This window comes from Xenopus laevis, chromosome 7S, assembly GCF_017654675.1.
Source record: "Xenopus laevis strain J_2021 chromosome 7S, Xenopus_laevis_v10.1, whole genome shotgun sequence".
Classification (NCBI taxonomy): domain Eukaryota; kingdom Metazoa; phylum Chordata; class Amphibia; order Anura; family Pipidae; genus Xenopus; species Xenopus laevis.
This window is the reverse complement of record NC_054384.1, coordinates 15963008-15980848: the sequence shown is the minus strand read 5'-3', so window position 1 is coordinate 15980848 and position 17841 is coordinate 15963008. Positions and strand designations below refer to the sequence as shown.

General features: G+C 40.5%; 1 protein-coding gene across 2 annotated transcripts in view; it reads right to left on the bottom strand.

Annotated features, from left to right (window-relative positions):
- The window catches only part of ide.S (insulin degrading enzyme S homeolog), a 45902-nt gene extending 38471 nt beyond the window's left edge, over positions 1–7431 (bottom strand). The window contains exon 1 of one of the 2 annotated variants that reach the window (XM_018227409.2): positions 7274–7431. In XM_018227409.2, the coding sequence (XP_018082898.1) occupies positions 7274–7347 (74 nt within the window). In that variant the 5' untranslated portion in view covers positions 7348–7431. The remainder of the gene's footprint in view (positions 1–7273) is intronic. The other variant, XM_018227408.2, reaches the window with a different exon arrangement.
- Positions 7432–17841: the final 10410 nt, after the last annotated feature.

The window sequence follows — 17841 nt, the reverse complement described above, 5'->3', positions numbered from 1 at the left end:
TACTGAAAATACATTTTTTGCCTTTTGTACTAACTAAGAAATACCTGCGATTTACTACTTGCTTGTTCTTTAGAAAATTGTGGGAAAGAGAGTACAGCCAGTCAACAGATTAACCTCTAGTATCACAAGCTCCTCCTTATCTGTCAATCTTAGAAAAAGACTGCAGCTTGGAGAAAGGATGGGCTCTTTACACAAGGCCTCTCCTTCTAAATAAAATGTCCTGATGATAGGGGGACATTTAAGGGCAGAGGCAAACATGGAGATTCGTGGAGATTAGTCAGCACACATGGAGATTCGTGGAGATTAGTCGACAAATCGCCTCTTCTTTGGGCAACTAATCTCCCCGAACTGCCGGCGGGATGGCACTCTGATCGCTTCATTTTCCGAAGTTGCCCGAAGCGGCGACTTCAGAAAATGAAGCGATCAGAGTGCCATCCCGCCGGCAATTCCGATTCCAGCTGACGGGAAGGCAGTTTGGGGAGATTAGTCGCCCAAAGAAGAGGCGATTTGTTGCTGGGTGACTTATCTCCCAAAATCTCTGTGTGTGTCTATGCCCTTAAAGGTGAAAAGAAGACAATGGAAGTGAAATTGCAGGTCACCGGATATTTTTTTGTGCGTCTGAGGGGGGGCATCCCCACACTATCCTACACTTTCTAACCCACTTACACTGAATACATTTCCTTTATTTCACATTTTGAGCGAAGAAAAAATAAACTAGACAAGGTTGTCCACTTTCAACCCTTAAATACAGTGACGGGCTAGGTTTTAAAAATAGAGTTGCTTGAAAAAGGAACTACTACATTCAATTAATTGTAATTATCATCAGTATGCCGGTCCATATGATTTCAGGTTTATTTAACATTTACTCATTTATGAATGCAAAAGTATTCCTTCTTAGAATGAGCATGAGTACACTACACTGTATGTTGGTAAATGGGAGCGGTCATACTTCTTGCCTTGAATGACACTACAGGTAACAATTAACAAAATCTATTTCAGAGACCAAAGGACAATAGGGCTCTATCAATGTGTTTATCAGTGGAGACATTTAATACAGGTCCATTCTTATACCTAGAGGTACATCTCTCATGTGAAAATAGGAGTTTTTCAGACTGTTTGGGTCCTAGCTCCCTTTGTGGTCCAAAATTTGTTCAGGCCTCCTAAGCAGTAAAATTAATTCACACACAAATACAATTTAAAGAGACAAATATTACAGTACAGGTATGGGACCTGATATCCAGAATGCTCGGGATCTGGGGTTTTCCGGATAATAGATCTTTCCGTTATTTGGATCTTCATGCCTTAAATCTACTATAAAATTATATAAACATTAAATAAACCCAATAGGCTGGTCTTGCTTCAAAAAATGAATAATTACATCTTAATTGGGATCAAGTACAAGGTACTGTTTTATTATTAGAGAAAAATTAAATGACTTTTAAATATTTGGATTATTTGAATAAAAGGAAGTCTATGGGAGACGGCCTTTCAGTAATTCAGAGCTTTCTGGATAACAGGTTTTCGGATGATGGATACCATACCTGCATTCCAAGAGAAACCAAATAATTTCAGTAGAACTGAATGTAACCTCAGGCGTATGATAATTAATTCATAGGAAAATAACACCCTATTTTAACCAGCGGCTATGTTGCAGAGGTCACTGGACCAAAACATGTATATTTTTCATATATCCTATTGATATCTATAGCAGAGTAAAACATTATATGGCTATGGTATCTGTTATCCAGAAAGCTTCGAATTACGGAAATCCTGTTTCCCATAGACTTCATCATAATCAAATTTTTCAAAATGATTTCCTTTTTTTCTGTAATTATAGAACTTGATCCAAATAAAGATATAATTGATCCTTCCTGGGAGCAAACCCAGCGTATTGGGCTTATTTAATGTTTACATGATTTCTAGTAGACTTAAGCTATGAATATCCAAATAACAGAAAGATCCCTTACCCGGAAAACCCCAGGTCCCGAGCATTCTGGATAACAGGTCCCATACCTGTACTGTACCGAGAAACCCCTTATATCTCAAGATAGACTTCCTCCTGATGACTATATTTTGTAGTGTCAAAAATAAAAGTGTTAATGCACAACAGATGTGCTGTAAAGGAACAGAGTCAGGTGGCTTTGAGAATAAAAACAAAGGTCACCGGAGAGATATCAATTTAGCTTCAGTAAGTAGCTGTGTCTGCCAGGCACTCTGCGTAATAGATGAAGATAATCTTTAAATATTTATATGGATTTAAAACTTGGACTCACATATAGGGATGCACACTTCAGCATACAAAGAAAGTAATGTATTTATGTTTGCAAATTCAGAAGAATGCATTACTGGGGCCAATGCAGCTGAGATAGTGGACATTGATTTCTTTAACATGGGAGTGTGTGTGTGTGTGTACACACACACACACACACACACACACACACACATACATACATACATATGTATATAGTGAATAAAGTACCCCCCCTCTTGTAAAATATAAGGATATTATAAGTTACTGAGGAGTTTCATGACCATATATTTTTATACAGGTCATGGAACTTCTTAGTAACTGGGGGTATTTTATTTATTATAATACACAAATCTCAGTGAGTCATGTGACAGAAATGACATCAGAACTCACTGTTTATAACTGATGACATCAGAACTCACCGATTATAAGGATATAATTTACAAGATATGTATAGATGTGTATTTATATATATATATATATATATATATATATATATATATATATATATATATATATATATATATATATATATATATATATATATATATATATATATATATATACACAAATAAGATCCGCACTCACAGGGCTTATGAAAATTATAGAAAATTTATTGCAAGAGCCTAACGTTTCGACCTCATCCAAGGTCTTTTTCAAAGTAAGCTTACTTTGAAAAAGACCTTGGATGAGGTCGAAACGTTAGGCTCTTGCAATAAATTTTCTATAATTTTCATAAGCCCTGTGAGTGCGGATCTTATTTGTGCATATGGAGATCGAAACTATTGATACTGCACCCAGGCATTTGTAACTACTTATCGAGAGTGCTGGCTTCTTGGAGGAATATATATATACACACACACACACACACACACACAGTAGAACCTCAATTTGACATCCCCTGATTTTAAGTTTTTCCTGATTTTGTGGCCCCACCTATATATTATGCATTATACATTTCCCTGATTTTATATACATACACATTATATATATATATATATATATATATATATATATACATACACATTATATATATATATATATATATATATATATATATATATATATATATATATATATATATATATATATATATATATATATATATATATATATATATATATATATATATATATATATATATATATATATATACACACACACACACTTTGTATGCACAGGTATTATCCAGACCTGTTATCCAGAATGCTCAGGACCTGGGGTATTCGGGAAAACAGATCTTTCCTTAATTTGGATCTTCATATCTTCAGTCTACTTGAAAAGCATTTAAACATTAAATAACCCCAATAGGCTGGTTTTGCCTCCAATACGGATTAATTATATCTCAGTTTGGATCAAGTACAAGATATATTTTTTTATTACAGAGAAAAAGGAAATCATTTTGAAAACATTGGATTACTTAGATAAAATGGAGTCTATTGGAGATGGCCTTTGCATAATTCTGAACTTTCTGGATAATGGATCCCACACCTGTATATCTACCTGTACAAGCTATATACACATACATAGCAAGGCCTCACTATTGCACTTATTTGCAAGGCAGCTCATGGCAAAACCCAGAGCTTTGCTTTTATAGCTACTATTGAGTTTCTTTCACCCACTTGTCACCTGCAAGCCAGTACTGACAGTTAGTACTAATTGGCAGAGAACACCCAGCTTTACAAAAGTTACATTTTCAAATATCTCTGCATGCTTTACCTATCTCAGATACAAGGGTACCCTCCGCGTAAAAAAAAAAAAAAAACAGGGCACGGTACTGACAGGTACAACACGTGAATGTGATTATAAACAATCATGATAAAATATCAGTAGTGCAAGGGCATGAAAAAAGACATATCAAGACAGGAAAAATATATAGATTCACATAAATATAGAAAATTAGTAATGAATGCATACTGCAAAGTTGATTAGAAATGTGTTCTCTTTTATTAGGCAAAAAAGGGGTTGTTCACCTTCCAATGCTTTTTTTCAGTTCAGTTGGTTTCAGATTATTCCCCATACACAAAGATCTGAGCCAATTGCTTTCTATTTGTGACAGTTTTTCTAATATTGAAGTGTAAAGTGTCATTTTTCACCTTATAAAGCAGCTTGGGGGGGTGCCAACACTGTAAACTGTTCTAAATTGATACATTTAGTTGATACATTTCTTTTCTTTGTCCCTGAGTTTTATTAAAGGCAGCTGTTAGAATTGATACAATAATTGCTAATATTCCACAGATGCTGCTGAGAAATGTATCAACTAAATGTATCAAATTGTAACAGTTCAGATGCACCTGGATCACTGAGCTGTCAGACAGAGACATGAACATTAAAGGAGAAGGAAAGGCTAAAATTAAGTAAACTTCGTCAGAAAGACCTATATAAATACACCAGTAAATCCTCAAAGTAATGCTGCTCTGATAAGTCTGTCAAAAGAAACGCAGCATTTCTTTCCTTCTATTGTGTACACATGGGCTTCTGTATCAGACTTCCTGTTTTCATCTTAAACCTCCAGGGCAGGGCTTGAGCATGCTCAGTTTGCTCCTCTCCCCCTCCCTGCTGTAATCTGAGCTCAGAGCTATCAGTGAGCAGAGAGAGACTCAGGCAGGAAGTGATGTCACACCAAGGTAATATGGCAGCTGCTAACCTAAACAAACAGAGAGCTTCTAGAGCAGTTTACTCAGGTATGGTAAAGCATTCTGCAGAATATATATAGTGTTATAGCTTGCACTATTGTGGCTAATCTATTGGCAATAAACTGCTTCGGTAGCTTTCCTTCTCCTTTAAACCTTAAACGTAGATTTTGGAAAAACTGTAAAAAAAAAAATAAAAGAATAAAAAGATAGAAAGCATTTGAAAAAAAAAAAGTAAAATTTCTGGGGAACAATCTGAAAACAATTGAACTAGAAAAGTGTTTGGAAGGTGAACAACCCCTTTAAAGGGAAGAAATATACAAGAAACAGGCAGTTGGTTTTTGTACAATTTGTAGCCAGAGTAGACTGGCAGCTTCCAAGCACAGAGGCATCTTCCCCAATACAGAACAAAATGTTAATACTGTTCCTAAATGGTGACCTGTAATCAGGGCTGTCCAGCATGAGGCCCATAGTGCAGTTAGATTAGAGCAGCCGTCCATCAACTAAATGGTGCTTAGGAATAACAGTAGGATAACAGAGGACTGTAGGGCCAGACATTTAGAAAGCTGTATTTTTCTTTTTTTTTAAATGATCGGAAAACTCAGTAGGACTAATTCCCCAGCTCACTTGCACACTCTTAATGCACTGGCAGCTATTGTCCCTGCTTTATTACCCAACAAAATACCATTGGGAGTGCGAACGTGCCCATGTACCAAAAAGCATTGACCTGGTGTCAATCCACTACTAGCATCAACATTAAAAACAAAAATCTGAACTGTACCTTTACTCCAATATAAACATAGAACAAGGTTACTTTGTTATGCACAAGTCTTTACATGAGGTTTACTCGGCTTCAGCTTGTTTCTAAATTTTGCAATGGAGTACGAAGAGACTAAACGCATTCCCTTAGCAATGAGCAATCTGCAGCCCTTGAAGATGTTGCTGAACTACAACTCTGGTCAGTCTTTGGCTGGTAAAGAAATGAAATATTGGAGGATTTGTTTGAAGGATAGAAAGGCGTCACTCCGTTTAAATGAAAAAGGTGCTTTATTCCAACAGGTCGCTGACCAACATAACTTGACGCGTTTCGAGAGTCAGTGACCTGTTGGAATAAACCACCTTTTTCATTTAACCGGAGTGACGCCTTTCTAACCTTCGAGCAAATATTATTTCAGTGGGAACGCTGATGACAGAGCACCCGGAATACAAAATGGAGTTACATTACAAAGAACACGCAGGGGGTGAGTTTGGAGCGGCCTAAACCTCTTTTCTAAATATTGGAAGAGTTGCATGTGGCACATCCCTGTCTTGATCTATTAGATAGGGGCTCCTGCAATCATTCGTGTGTGCCTCTTATCCAGGAATCCCAAGCAAAAACCATAAGAGAGTTTTTTGGTAGGAAGGAATTAAGGAGTTTTTTGGCAGGAAGGCATTTAAGGAGTTTTTGGCAGGAAGGAATTAAGGAGTTTTTTTGGCAGGAAGGCATTTAAGGAGTTTTTTGGCAGGAAGGATACAGGAGCATGTGCACCATGAAATACATCCCCCCATGAAGCAAAATAAGGAACTGTAACTGCTTCTAAACTAGAGATTCATGTTTCAATTAACAATCGGAAATAAGTTGTTTAACGTCTCTCTCTCTCTCTCTTTATATATAAAAAAATACACAAAAGCCATGAATATCTTGAAAATGATATCCTTATAAATGGTGAGTTTTGATGTCATTTCTGTCACATGACTCACTGATAATATGTAATAAAGGAGAGCGGGGGAGGGTTCAAACTTCATCCACCCGCCTATATAATCCATATAGAGTTTTGTCAGGAAGGAATTATAAGGTTTTTTGTCAGGAAGGAATTATAAGGTTTTTTGTCAGGAAGGAATTATAAGGTTTTTTGGCAGGAAGGAAGGATACAGGAGCATGCGCACCATGAAATACATTCCCCCATGAATTAAAATAAGGGCAATAAGGAACTGTAACCACTTCTAAACTAGAGATTCATGTTTCAATTAACCATGGCTAATTAGTTGTTTTACATCTCTCTCTATATATTTATACAGTTGTGAAGGACCTTTAGATAGGGGCAGCGGGGACAGCAGCCCAGGGCCTTTGAGTAAGAATTGGATAGACTGGACGGAGCGGGGGAGGGCTCAAATTTCATCCCCCCCCCGCCTATACAATCCCTATTCAGTTCTACAGATGCTAAAACCTCTGTGACAAAACGCACAGAACGAAAAGCCGTGTATGGGCAAGAACATGAAGGCGGCACCATAGCTGCCGCCCTCGCTTCCGAAGTCTACAGGTCACTGAGGATCCGGGTAATACAGGTAAGTGTATGCTGCCCAACAGTCCCGTATTTCCCAACCCAGCCCGCAGTCCCACAGCGATACTTACACCTCCCGAAAAGCTCTTAACTGGAGACTCCTAGCCACCTGTCTCACACAAAATCCCAAAGCCGCATATCTCATCACGCGAGACTAGCGTCGCGACCTACGCGGAAGCGCAGTGACGTATCACGTAGCCGCCCTGTGGGAGTGACGAAGCGACGCTACTCCTACTTGTGAACAAACCATTTTCATTCACTTGTTCGCCCATCCTCCCACCTCAGCTAAGAATAGTTACATCGAAGACATTGCGAGGACACTTTTCCTTTTATCTTATTGAAGCTCCAAGTAGTGCGCATACCTCCCAACTGTCCCTTTTTCGGAGGGACAGTCCCTCTTTTGACAGCTCAACCCGCAGTCCCTCATTTGTAGTGGAAAGTCCCTCTTTTCTCTGCACTGAACAGCCAGAAAAAGAAACAAAGTTTCTCACTTAATTGGCTTTTAGCAGAGAGCCCAGAATAGCTAACAGGTGCAAATAAGATACTTTTTAACAATTTTGAGACACAAAAACACAGTTTAGCTAAGGAGAAATATTTTTAAACTTTCATAACCTGCCAAATTTTGTAAAACAAACATGGTAATTAGGGGGTGTGGCCACAGAAAGGGGTGTGGTCAAAAATTGCTGCGCTACATGCGGAAAAAAATTTTTTGTCCCTCTTTTTACTTCCAAAATGTTGGGAGGTATGTAGTGCTTGTATTTCCGCAAAAAAGGGGCCCCTGTGATTTCTGATGGTGGTACTGTGCAGCACCCACTGTGGAAAGTAGAGGGATTTCATGTACCAGAATTCATCACTGCATAAGTGAACCGGGCATGGGAAGGGCTGTATTACACTCTAAACCTGAGGAAGTAAAGATTGGGTTTCATAAGCAAGTCAGAATTGCCCATCACTACTAGTAACCACCCCATCGAATGTAACTCCAACAAAAAGCTCTATTTTTATTTTTTAATGAATTTGCCCAAAAAGCAGGACTCTCCTGGTCAACCTTCTCCGTGACCTCAAGCGGAACCGTTTCTTTTTCCGTCCCAGTGAAGTCATTCTTTTATAGACTCATGTTGGACCCAGCCCCTGTCCATGATCGCACACTGCACCATCTTCACCTTTGTTCCTCTGCCTGTATTCTTTAATAAACTGAAGAATATTCTCCGTGATTTGCTGATTCCACTCCCTCAACGTGGGCAGGGAATACACACAAATAATGAATAGGAAGTGAGTGAATATGTTATACCAGAACAATAATATAAGGTGCAGGCTGATTATTATTCCTACTGCCAGGGATTCTAATATGGTGCCATATAAGGTGATGTTTCAGGCTTTAAAGGGGAAGGAAACCTAAGGTGGCCATACACGGGCCGATAAAAGCTGCCGACAGACTGTGTCGGCAGCTTATTGGCCCGTGTATGGGGGCCCCCGACCGGCTTCCCCGATCGAGATCAGGCCGAAAGTCGGCCAGATCTCGATCGGATGGGACAGAAAATCCCGTCGGATCGCGGCCGCATCTGTTCGTTGATGCGGTCCCGCGATCCGACCGCCCGTTTGCCGAATGCTAGGATCCAATAGTTGGGCCCTAGGGCCCACGATGGGATCTGCCCGATATTGCCCACCTCAAGGTGGCGATGTCGCCAAACGAGCAGATCTATCCATGTATGGCCACCTCTAGTCGGCGCAAAAACCCTCCCCCCCTCCCATGTGTTGCCCACCCTCCCTCCTCCCCCCTGGCCTACCTGTCCCGCTGGTCAAATGCCCCTAACTTGTTACTTACCCTTCTGCGCAGGTCCAGTCCAGGGAGTTCACAGACGACATCTTCTTCCACGCGATCTTCTTCCTGCTTTGACCGGCGCATGCGCAGTAGGAGCATTTCGCCGGTACAGATCTACTGCGCATGCGCCAAAAGTCTCGGAAAACTTCGTGACTTTTGGCGCATGCGCAGTAGATCCGTACAGGCGAAATTCTCCTACTGCGCATGCGCCGGTCAAAGCAGGAAGAAGATCGCGTGGAAGAAGATGTCGCCTGTGAACTCCCTGGACTGGACCTGCGCAGAAGGGTAACAAGTTAGGGGCATTTGCCCAGCGAAACAGGTAGGCCAGGGGGGAGGAGGGAGGGTGGGCAACACACCGGGGGGGGGAGGGTTTTTGCGCTGACTAGGTTTCCTTCCCCTTTAAGCCAGCCTCTATTTAAAAGCTTGATAAAGGGCTGGCTTGAAGCCCAAAATATCTCCATAAGTAGCACTTTTATTACCAAAGCTTGTCTTACATTCTATTAGAGTGTTCCGGTCTTCTTGATCTTACTCCATTGTATCACCCATATCACAGTTGGCTGCATGCATATTTTATGTTTGTCTTTATGACAGCTCTTATCCAACAATGATTGTGGAATCCATTGTGGATTTATCAGTAGTACCTGCCTGTATTCCTAAGGATTCTTCTTGATGTGTTTGGGAAGAGCAGGGGCCTGTGCTTTATGGTTAAAGTATGTCACCTTGGTGAAAAGCTAATTTTATGGGAGACCAGCATCATTTTCCCATATATAAACGCTGCTGATTTCATACAGTCCACAGAACCCTTCAGTTGTTTTCTAGCATCCTTATATTTCATAGAAAGGGTACAGGTATTATTAGTACTTTGTATATGTGATTTGTGGCAGTGCTGTAAAAGCATGAAAAGAAGAAAACAGTCATCAAAAGCTGAAATGCTGATAATGTAAGCTGTTTCCCTTATTCTGACACTTTCAGATTTGTCCTCTTATGAGCAGCTGGATGTTTGGTCTCAGCTATATTGTGGTCATTGCATCTGACAGGTATGACCCGATTAAGCCAGAAAGTCAGCTGGTTTTTCTGGGAGGAAATAAAAGACATGGAAAATGATATATATATATATAAAAGTTTGCAGTTTTTTATGTTGAAGTCCCAAAGTGTGCACTGTGACATGTGGGTTTCTGGAATTTAATGAGCTGCAATGGGGAAGGTTTCCCCTTTCTCTCACTATCTATCTCTCGCTCGAGTATCTAGTAACCAGGTGGAGCACTACCAATATAAGTATGTCTTCAGGAAAGGTCACAGTTTGTTATCGAAAAGTTGAAAATCTTTCTTTGAAATAACTTTTGACAATTTACAGTGCAATACATTTTTGGCTGCAGGGGTCAGTTACCCCCATTTGAAATTTAAATTAAAAGACATTAGTGGCCAGCTCCCCTCAATTTAAAACAAACATTGGTGGCCAGCTCCTCAAGTTTGAAAAAAACCCTCTGTGGACAGCCCTCCCAAGTTAAAAAAAAACGTGGCCAGCCCCCCAAGGTAAAAAAAACAATTGGTGGCCAGAGTCCCCCATTAAAGTCCCAGTAAAAAGCAACAGTGGCCAGGGATTTTAAAGGATAACTAAACCCTAAAAATAAATATGGCTAAAAATGCCATATTTTATATACTGAACTTATTGCACCAGCCTAAAGTTTCAGCTTCTCAATAGCAGCAATGATCCAGGACTTCAAACTTGTCACGGGGGGTCACGATCTTGGAAAGTGTCTGTGACACTCACATGCTCAGTGGGCTCTGAGCAGCTGTTGAGAAGCTAAGCTTAGGGGTCGTCACTAATTATCCAGCAGAAAATGAGGTTGGTCTGTAATATAAGCTGATGCTACAGGGCTGATTATTAAATTCTGATGCTAATTGCACTGGTTTCTGTGCTGCCATGTAGTAATTATCTGTATTAATGACTAATCAGCCTTATATTGTGACATTTCTATTCTATGTGTATTGTATATTGTGAGTGGGTCCCTGAGCTCATTAAAGGTGGCCATACACGGGCAGATAAAGTTGCCGATATCGGTCGTTTGGACCAATTTGACAGCTTATCTGCCCGTGTATGGGGGCTTCCGACGGGTCTTCCCGATCGATATCTGGCCACGATATCGTTTGGGAAGGTTTGATTTTTGACCGACCTGTCGGAGCCCCTTGGCGCATCGTAATTCGATCGTTCGATTTGCTGGGCAAATGCCCCTAACTTGTTACTTACTCTTCTGCGCAGGTCCAGTCCAGGGAGTTCACAGACGACATCTTCTTCCACGCGATCTTCTTCCTGCTTTGAACGGCGTTTTGGCGCATGCGCAGTAGGAGCGTTTTGCCGGTACGGATCTACTGCGCATGCGCCGGTCAAAGCAGGAAGAAGATCGCGTGGAAGAAGATGTCATCTGTGCACTCCCTGGACTGGACCTGCGCAGAAGGGTAAGTAACAAGTTAGGGGCATTTGCCCAGCGGGACGGGTAGGCCAGGGGGGAGGAGGGAGGGTGGGCAACACACGGGAGGGGGGGAGGATTTTTGCACCAACTAGGTTTCCTTCCCCTTTAAGTGACACCAGCACAGAGCATGTGCAGTGAATCAGCAGAAAAGAAGACGGGGAGCTACTGGGGCATCTTTGGAGACACAGATCTTTACTGCTTATGGGCAGTGGCTGCCTTGGGCTGGTACAGAAGCACAAAACATAATGTACAATAGTTCTAGCTACTTCTTTATTTACGCTTTAGTTCTCCTTTAAAAAAAGAAAAATATCATTGGTGTTCAGTGGAAACTTACCTTTAAAATTTGGCAGGCGGTTTTCTTTCTTCTAGACGAGAACAGCTTCTTCGGCTCCCATTCGGCTTTTCGACTTCGGCTCTCATTTGGCTTTTCGCTTTGGCCTCCATTCAGCGGCTCCACTTCCCCGGCCCACTTAACCCTAAATTGACCTCCCCACTGGGCATTTCTATGAACTGCCAGATGGCCAGTCCAGGCCTGGATAGCTGTTCCATCATAGCAGCACCTACAAAACAGATTGTCAAGCTATTCCATCAGTAAAGAGATTCATTTTTTTTCCAGATTATGTTTGTGGAATCAGTGTGGTCAACCCAAACAAACCATACAAAATAGAATATGAAATCAATATAATCAATGGTTGCTTTGGGTAACTGCACAAGTGAATGTTATTAAATTTGCCTCAAATAAACAGCCCTGTTCTATTTTACTATTGTGATAATAAGGTGATATTGCAGAGAAAGCCTCTTTATAAATAATTCATTTATTATGCATCAAACATGCTCAGTACAAATAGTGCACATCAAAAACAAATCAAAAACAATAATACTATTTGAATAGATCCCACCAAATTGTTACCAGACGGCACAAGCAGTACAAGGAAGCGGATACCCTTGCCAAAGAATGAAAATGGCTTTCTCTGCAATATCACGATTGTCTGTATATTTCTTTAGTGTGCAACCCATAATAGTAACATTGAAGCTTTATGGGGAGTGTCTTTGGGTTTTTTGCACCTTATTCTAATTCACAAATACAGGTATGGGACCTGTTATCCAGAATGCTTGGGACCTGGGGTTTGCCGGATCTTTCCATAATTTGGATCTTCATACCTTAACTCTACTATGAAATCATGTGAACTTTAAATAAGCCCAAATGGCTGGTTTATCTTCCAATAAGGATTAATTATATATTATTTTGGATCATGTACACGGTACTGTTTACTGTTTCATTTTTGCAGAGAAAAATTAAAGAATTTTAAAAAATTTGGATTATTTGGATAAAATGGAGTCTATGGGAGAAAGCCTTTCCATAATTTGGAGCTTTCTGGATCACGGGTTTCTGGATAATGGATCCCATACTTGTACTGACTATATTAGAGTGCCTCCTCCATTGATATGTTTTTCTAACAGTGCTGTTCTACCCTCATAACAGAAGCAATTAAATGCTGCTTGCCTGCCTCTCAGCACCTTAAGGGACAAGTCAGGGCTGGAACAAAGCTTGAGGGGTGTCAGACATGTACCTGACTTGTTACTTACCCCTAGTCTGGCTGAGCAAGTGCTGAGCCTGGTTGCACATACACACAAACAAAACTAAAATCCTTCGCGTGGCTGCCTGTTAAGCAAAGGATAGCATATAAATTCTTCTGCTAACATTCAAAGCCCTTCACTCCTCTGATCCTCACTACATTTCTTCTCTTATCTCACTGGGGTATATTTATCAAAGAGTGAAGTTAGACATCCCCACAGTCCTCTAGAGTGAAATTCTGCCACTCTCCATTCATTTCTATGGGATTTTTAAAAGATTATTTATGAATGGGTGAAAGTTCATCCTTTGATAAATACGACTTTCAAAATCCCAAAGAAATGAATGGAGAGAGGCAGAATCACTCTAGCAGACTGTGGCGATCTCTATCTTTACTCTTTGAAATAATTTACCCCACTGTATGTTCCTGGCCATGTTCTCCACTCCCCTCAGAGACACCGTCTACCTCTTGTGTTTAACCTTTCTATCTTGCTGCTCCTTATGTCTTTCCATTCTATCCCTTTATTCCTCCATAAGGAATGCGCTCTCAATCTTTTCAAGAAAAAACTCAGATTGTACTGTTTGGAGCGCTAGAACATTAAAGGGAATTAGTTAATAGTGCTGCTCCAGCAGAATTCTGCACTGAAATCCAGTTCTCAAAAGAGCAAACAGATTTTTTTATATTCAATTTTGAGATCTGACATGTGGCTAGACATTTTGTCAATTTCCCAGCAGTCCCTGGTCATGTGACTTGTGCCTGCACTTTAGGAGAGAAATGCTTTCTGGCAGGCTGCTGTCTTTGCTTCTCAATGTAACTGAATGTGTCGCAGTGGGACATGGGTTTTTACTATTGAGTGCTGTTCTTAGATCTACCAGGCAGCTGTTATCTTGTGTTAGGGAGCTGCTATCTGGTTACCTTCCCATTGTTCTTTTGTTTGGCTGCTGGGGGGGAAAAGGGGGGGGCTGATATCACTCCAACTTGCAGTACAGCAGTAAAGAGTAATTGAAGTTTATCAGAGCACAAGTCACATGACTTGGGGCAGCGGGGAAATAGACAATATGTCTAGCCCCATGTCAGATTTCAAAATTAAATTTAAAAAAATCTGTTTGCTCTTTTGAGAAATGGATTTCAGTGCAGAATTCTGCTGGAGCAGCACTATTAACTGATTCATTTCGGAAATTTTTTTCTTCCCATGACAGTATCCCTTTAATCTAGTCCTGGCACTTAAAGGAGAACTAAACCCTAAAATCAAAAAACCCTACCCCTTACCCTACATAGACCCCCTTCCTCCCCCCCCAAGCCATAGGGGTAAATTTATCAAAGAGTGAAGTTCAGCCAGTAGTGTGAAATTCCGCAGCTCTCCATTCATTTCTATGGGATTTTGAAAGGCGTATTTATCAATGAGTAAAAGTGAAATTTCACCCTTTGATAAATATGCCTTTAATCAGAGGGAGGCACAATGATGTTGTGGAGCTATGATGCTGGGTCAGGGTTATTACATCACTTATATGCAAATGGATGGATTTCTGTTCAGTTTTCGCAATGTTTTAAAGGGGTTGTTCACCTTCCAAACACTTTTTCAATTCAGTTGTTTTTAGATTGTTCCCCAGAAATACAGACTTTTTTCAATTACTTTCCATTGTTTATTTTTTACTGTTTTTCCAAAATCTAAGTTCATAGTTGAATGTTCCTGTCTGTGGACGCAGACTCTAAACTGTTATAATTTTGCAACATTTACTTGATTCATTTCTCAGCAGCATCTCTGGAGTAATGGCAATTATTGTATCAATTCTAACAGCAGCCTGTAATGAAACTCAGGGATTCTGTCGAGCAGGGACACAGATAAGAAATGTATCAACTAAATGTATCCATTTAGAACAGTTTACAGGGTCAGCGACCCCCCCCCTCCCAGAGCTGCTTTAGAAGGTGAAAAATGACACTTTACACTTCAATATTAGGAAAACAGTGACACATAGATAATATAAAGTAATTGGAAAAAGTCGTTATTTCTGGTGAGCTATGTGAAAACAACTAGTTATTTGAAGGTGATCCGCCCCTTTAAATGGGACAGAATGTTTTGAACAGACAGCCCTTTAACAACCTGAGATGTCCAGTTGAAGCCCACACAGCTGGCAACCCAACCTCTATCTATTCTGCCTGATGAGTAAAGGTGGCCATACACGGGCAGATTTTTTACTTCCAAACGACCGATTCCAGAACGTTCCGATAATATCGACAACCTATCGGATGATCGATGGTGTACGAACGATAATCGTCTCGACATTATCGTTCGCAAAATTGATCGGATGAGTTTAAAATTTTTAGTCGTTCGGGGATGTCAGGATTGTAGCACAAGCCAACGAACATACATATATACGGAACTACGAACATATACAGAAGGACCCTAACGTTCTTTGCTGAAAGCTTCATTTGTAACTAGATGAACTATGTAAGGAAATAAATTGGTGCTGACTGCAGGAATATCACCCTATCATCTCATATGTGAAAGAAGTTTATTATGCCATAGCAAGACATAAATCCATATGTCTGCATGGAGCAGGGAAGGAGAACCTGACTATATACTACAGACAGTGACACAATGCTGCACCACTCCTCGTTGAACAACGTTAGTCCATACACAAAGCAAACTATATGGTTATATCTATTCATATAATCGTTCTCCGTGGGTGGCATATCGTATGGTAAAATAATCGTCAGACGATCGTTTAACGATACGATCGTTCATCGCAGAACGATAAAAGTATGCCCGTGTATGGCCACCTTAAGACCAATCCTTTAACTACAAGTATGGGATCTATTACACAGAAATCAGTTATCCAGAAAGCTCTGAAATACAGCAATACTCATTTAGAAAAATGATTTCTTATTTTTGATTGATTTGCTTATTTCTGTTTCTTTAATAACAAGCAATTAGCTGATCTTCATAACTTAGCCGTGTCAAGGTGAGTATCTTGGTATCTAATTGGTTTTCTTTTGGCCAGATGATTGTTCTGTTTTCACAAGGCTAAAAACCGAACAGAAAGTTGAGACCCGAACAGAAAAAAACGAACTATTCAGGTCAAAACCAAACAGATGGCAACCCTACCTGCATTAAAGACCCAAAAATACAAAAAATAACATTGTGGCAATGCTGCACATGATACATTATTTAAAAACAGAAATTCCCCTTGCGTTACAGTGACACAGCACCATTTGCTTGATCTATATTACAGTGCCTTCTCCCCAGGCATGATACACATAGGGGCAGATTTATCAAGGGTCGAATTTCGAAGTGATAAATACTTCAAAATTCGACCATCAAATGGATTTACTTTGAATACCAAAGTCAAAGTTTTTTTCACGGAATTTGACCGTTTTGCAGTCGAAGTAAAATCGTTCGATTTCATCCATCGATCGAACGATTTTTCTTCAACTTCAAAAAACTAATTCAACTGCTCTAGAAGGTCCCCATAGGCTAACATAGCACTTCGGCAGGTTTCATTTGGCGAAGTATTGAAGTCAAAGTTTGTTTAAAGAGACAGTACTTCGATTATCGAATGGTCGAATATTCGAACTAGGGATGCACTGAATCCACTATTTTGGATTCGGTAAAACCGCCGAATCCTTTGTGAAAGATTCGGCCGAATACCAAACTGAATCCAATTTGCATATGCAAATTAGGGGTGGGAATGGAAAAACATCTTAGACGTCCTTGTTTTGCGACAAAAAGTCATGCGATTTCCCTCCCCACGCCTAATTTGCATATGCAAATTAGGATTCGGTTCGGCCGGGAAGAAGGATTCGGCCAAATCCGAATCCTGCTGAAAAAGTCAGAATCCTGGCAGAATCCCAAACCGAATCCTGGATTCAGTGCATCCCTAATTCGGACAATTTTATTTTGAATCGAATTCGAAGTCGTAGTATCCTATTCGATGGTCGAAGTATCCAAAAAATTACTTCGAATTTTGAATTTTTTTTACATTCAAAAATTCCCTCGAATTCACTTCGACCCTTGATAAATCTGCCCCATAGGGTCTGTTATAGGGTTGCCACCTTTTAAAAAAAAGAAATTACCGGCCAGTGGTGGGGGCGGGTACTAAAGGGACGGACCGTGATGCAAAAAGGGGTGGAGCCAGAAGTGACAACCCTAAACACAGCCCGCAGTCCAGAATCGCTGCAACACCTTCCACGTCACGTAAGCACCGTGACAGGCGCTGCGTAGCTGGGGAATTTCAAGCAGGGAGGGAAGAGGTAGCAGCAAAGCTGCTTAAAACTCAGTGGCGGTTCCTCCCCTCAGAATTTTACCGGCAGGCCTTCAGACCGTTTTTTCCGGCTGGGCTGGTTAAATACTGGCTAGGTGGCAACCCTAGTCTGTTACAAGGGCATAACTACAGAGGAAGCAAACCCGGCGGCTGCAGGGGGGCCCAGGAGGTATGGGAGCCCCACGAGGACTTAATTTATATACAATTTCAATAAATATTGTTAAAAACAGGTCAATCTTTATATATTTTGGGTGCCTGAAAAAGAAATTGCAGTGGGGCCCAGTCATATCTAGTTACACCACTGGTCTGTGTTACACTAAATTCTCACAACCCCAAGAAATCCCAAGCTACACACTGTAAATACAGCGCTATGTAGGGGTGGGATAACGTTTGTCTGACCGACCAATAGGCTGGCGCAAAAATAGAACACTTTCTTTCTACTATAGAGGTTTCAAAGCGGTCACGTGCGCAGGGATAAGCCAATCCGCGCCAAGGTGACGTTTTCAGGGAGGT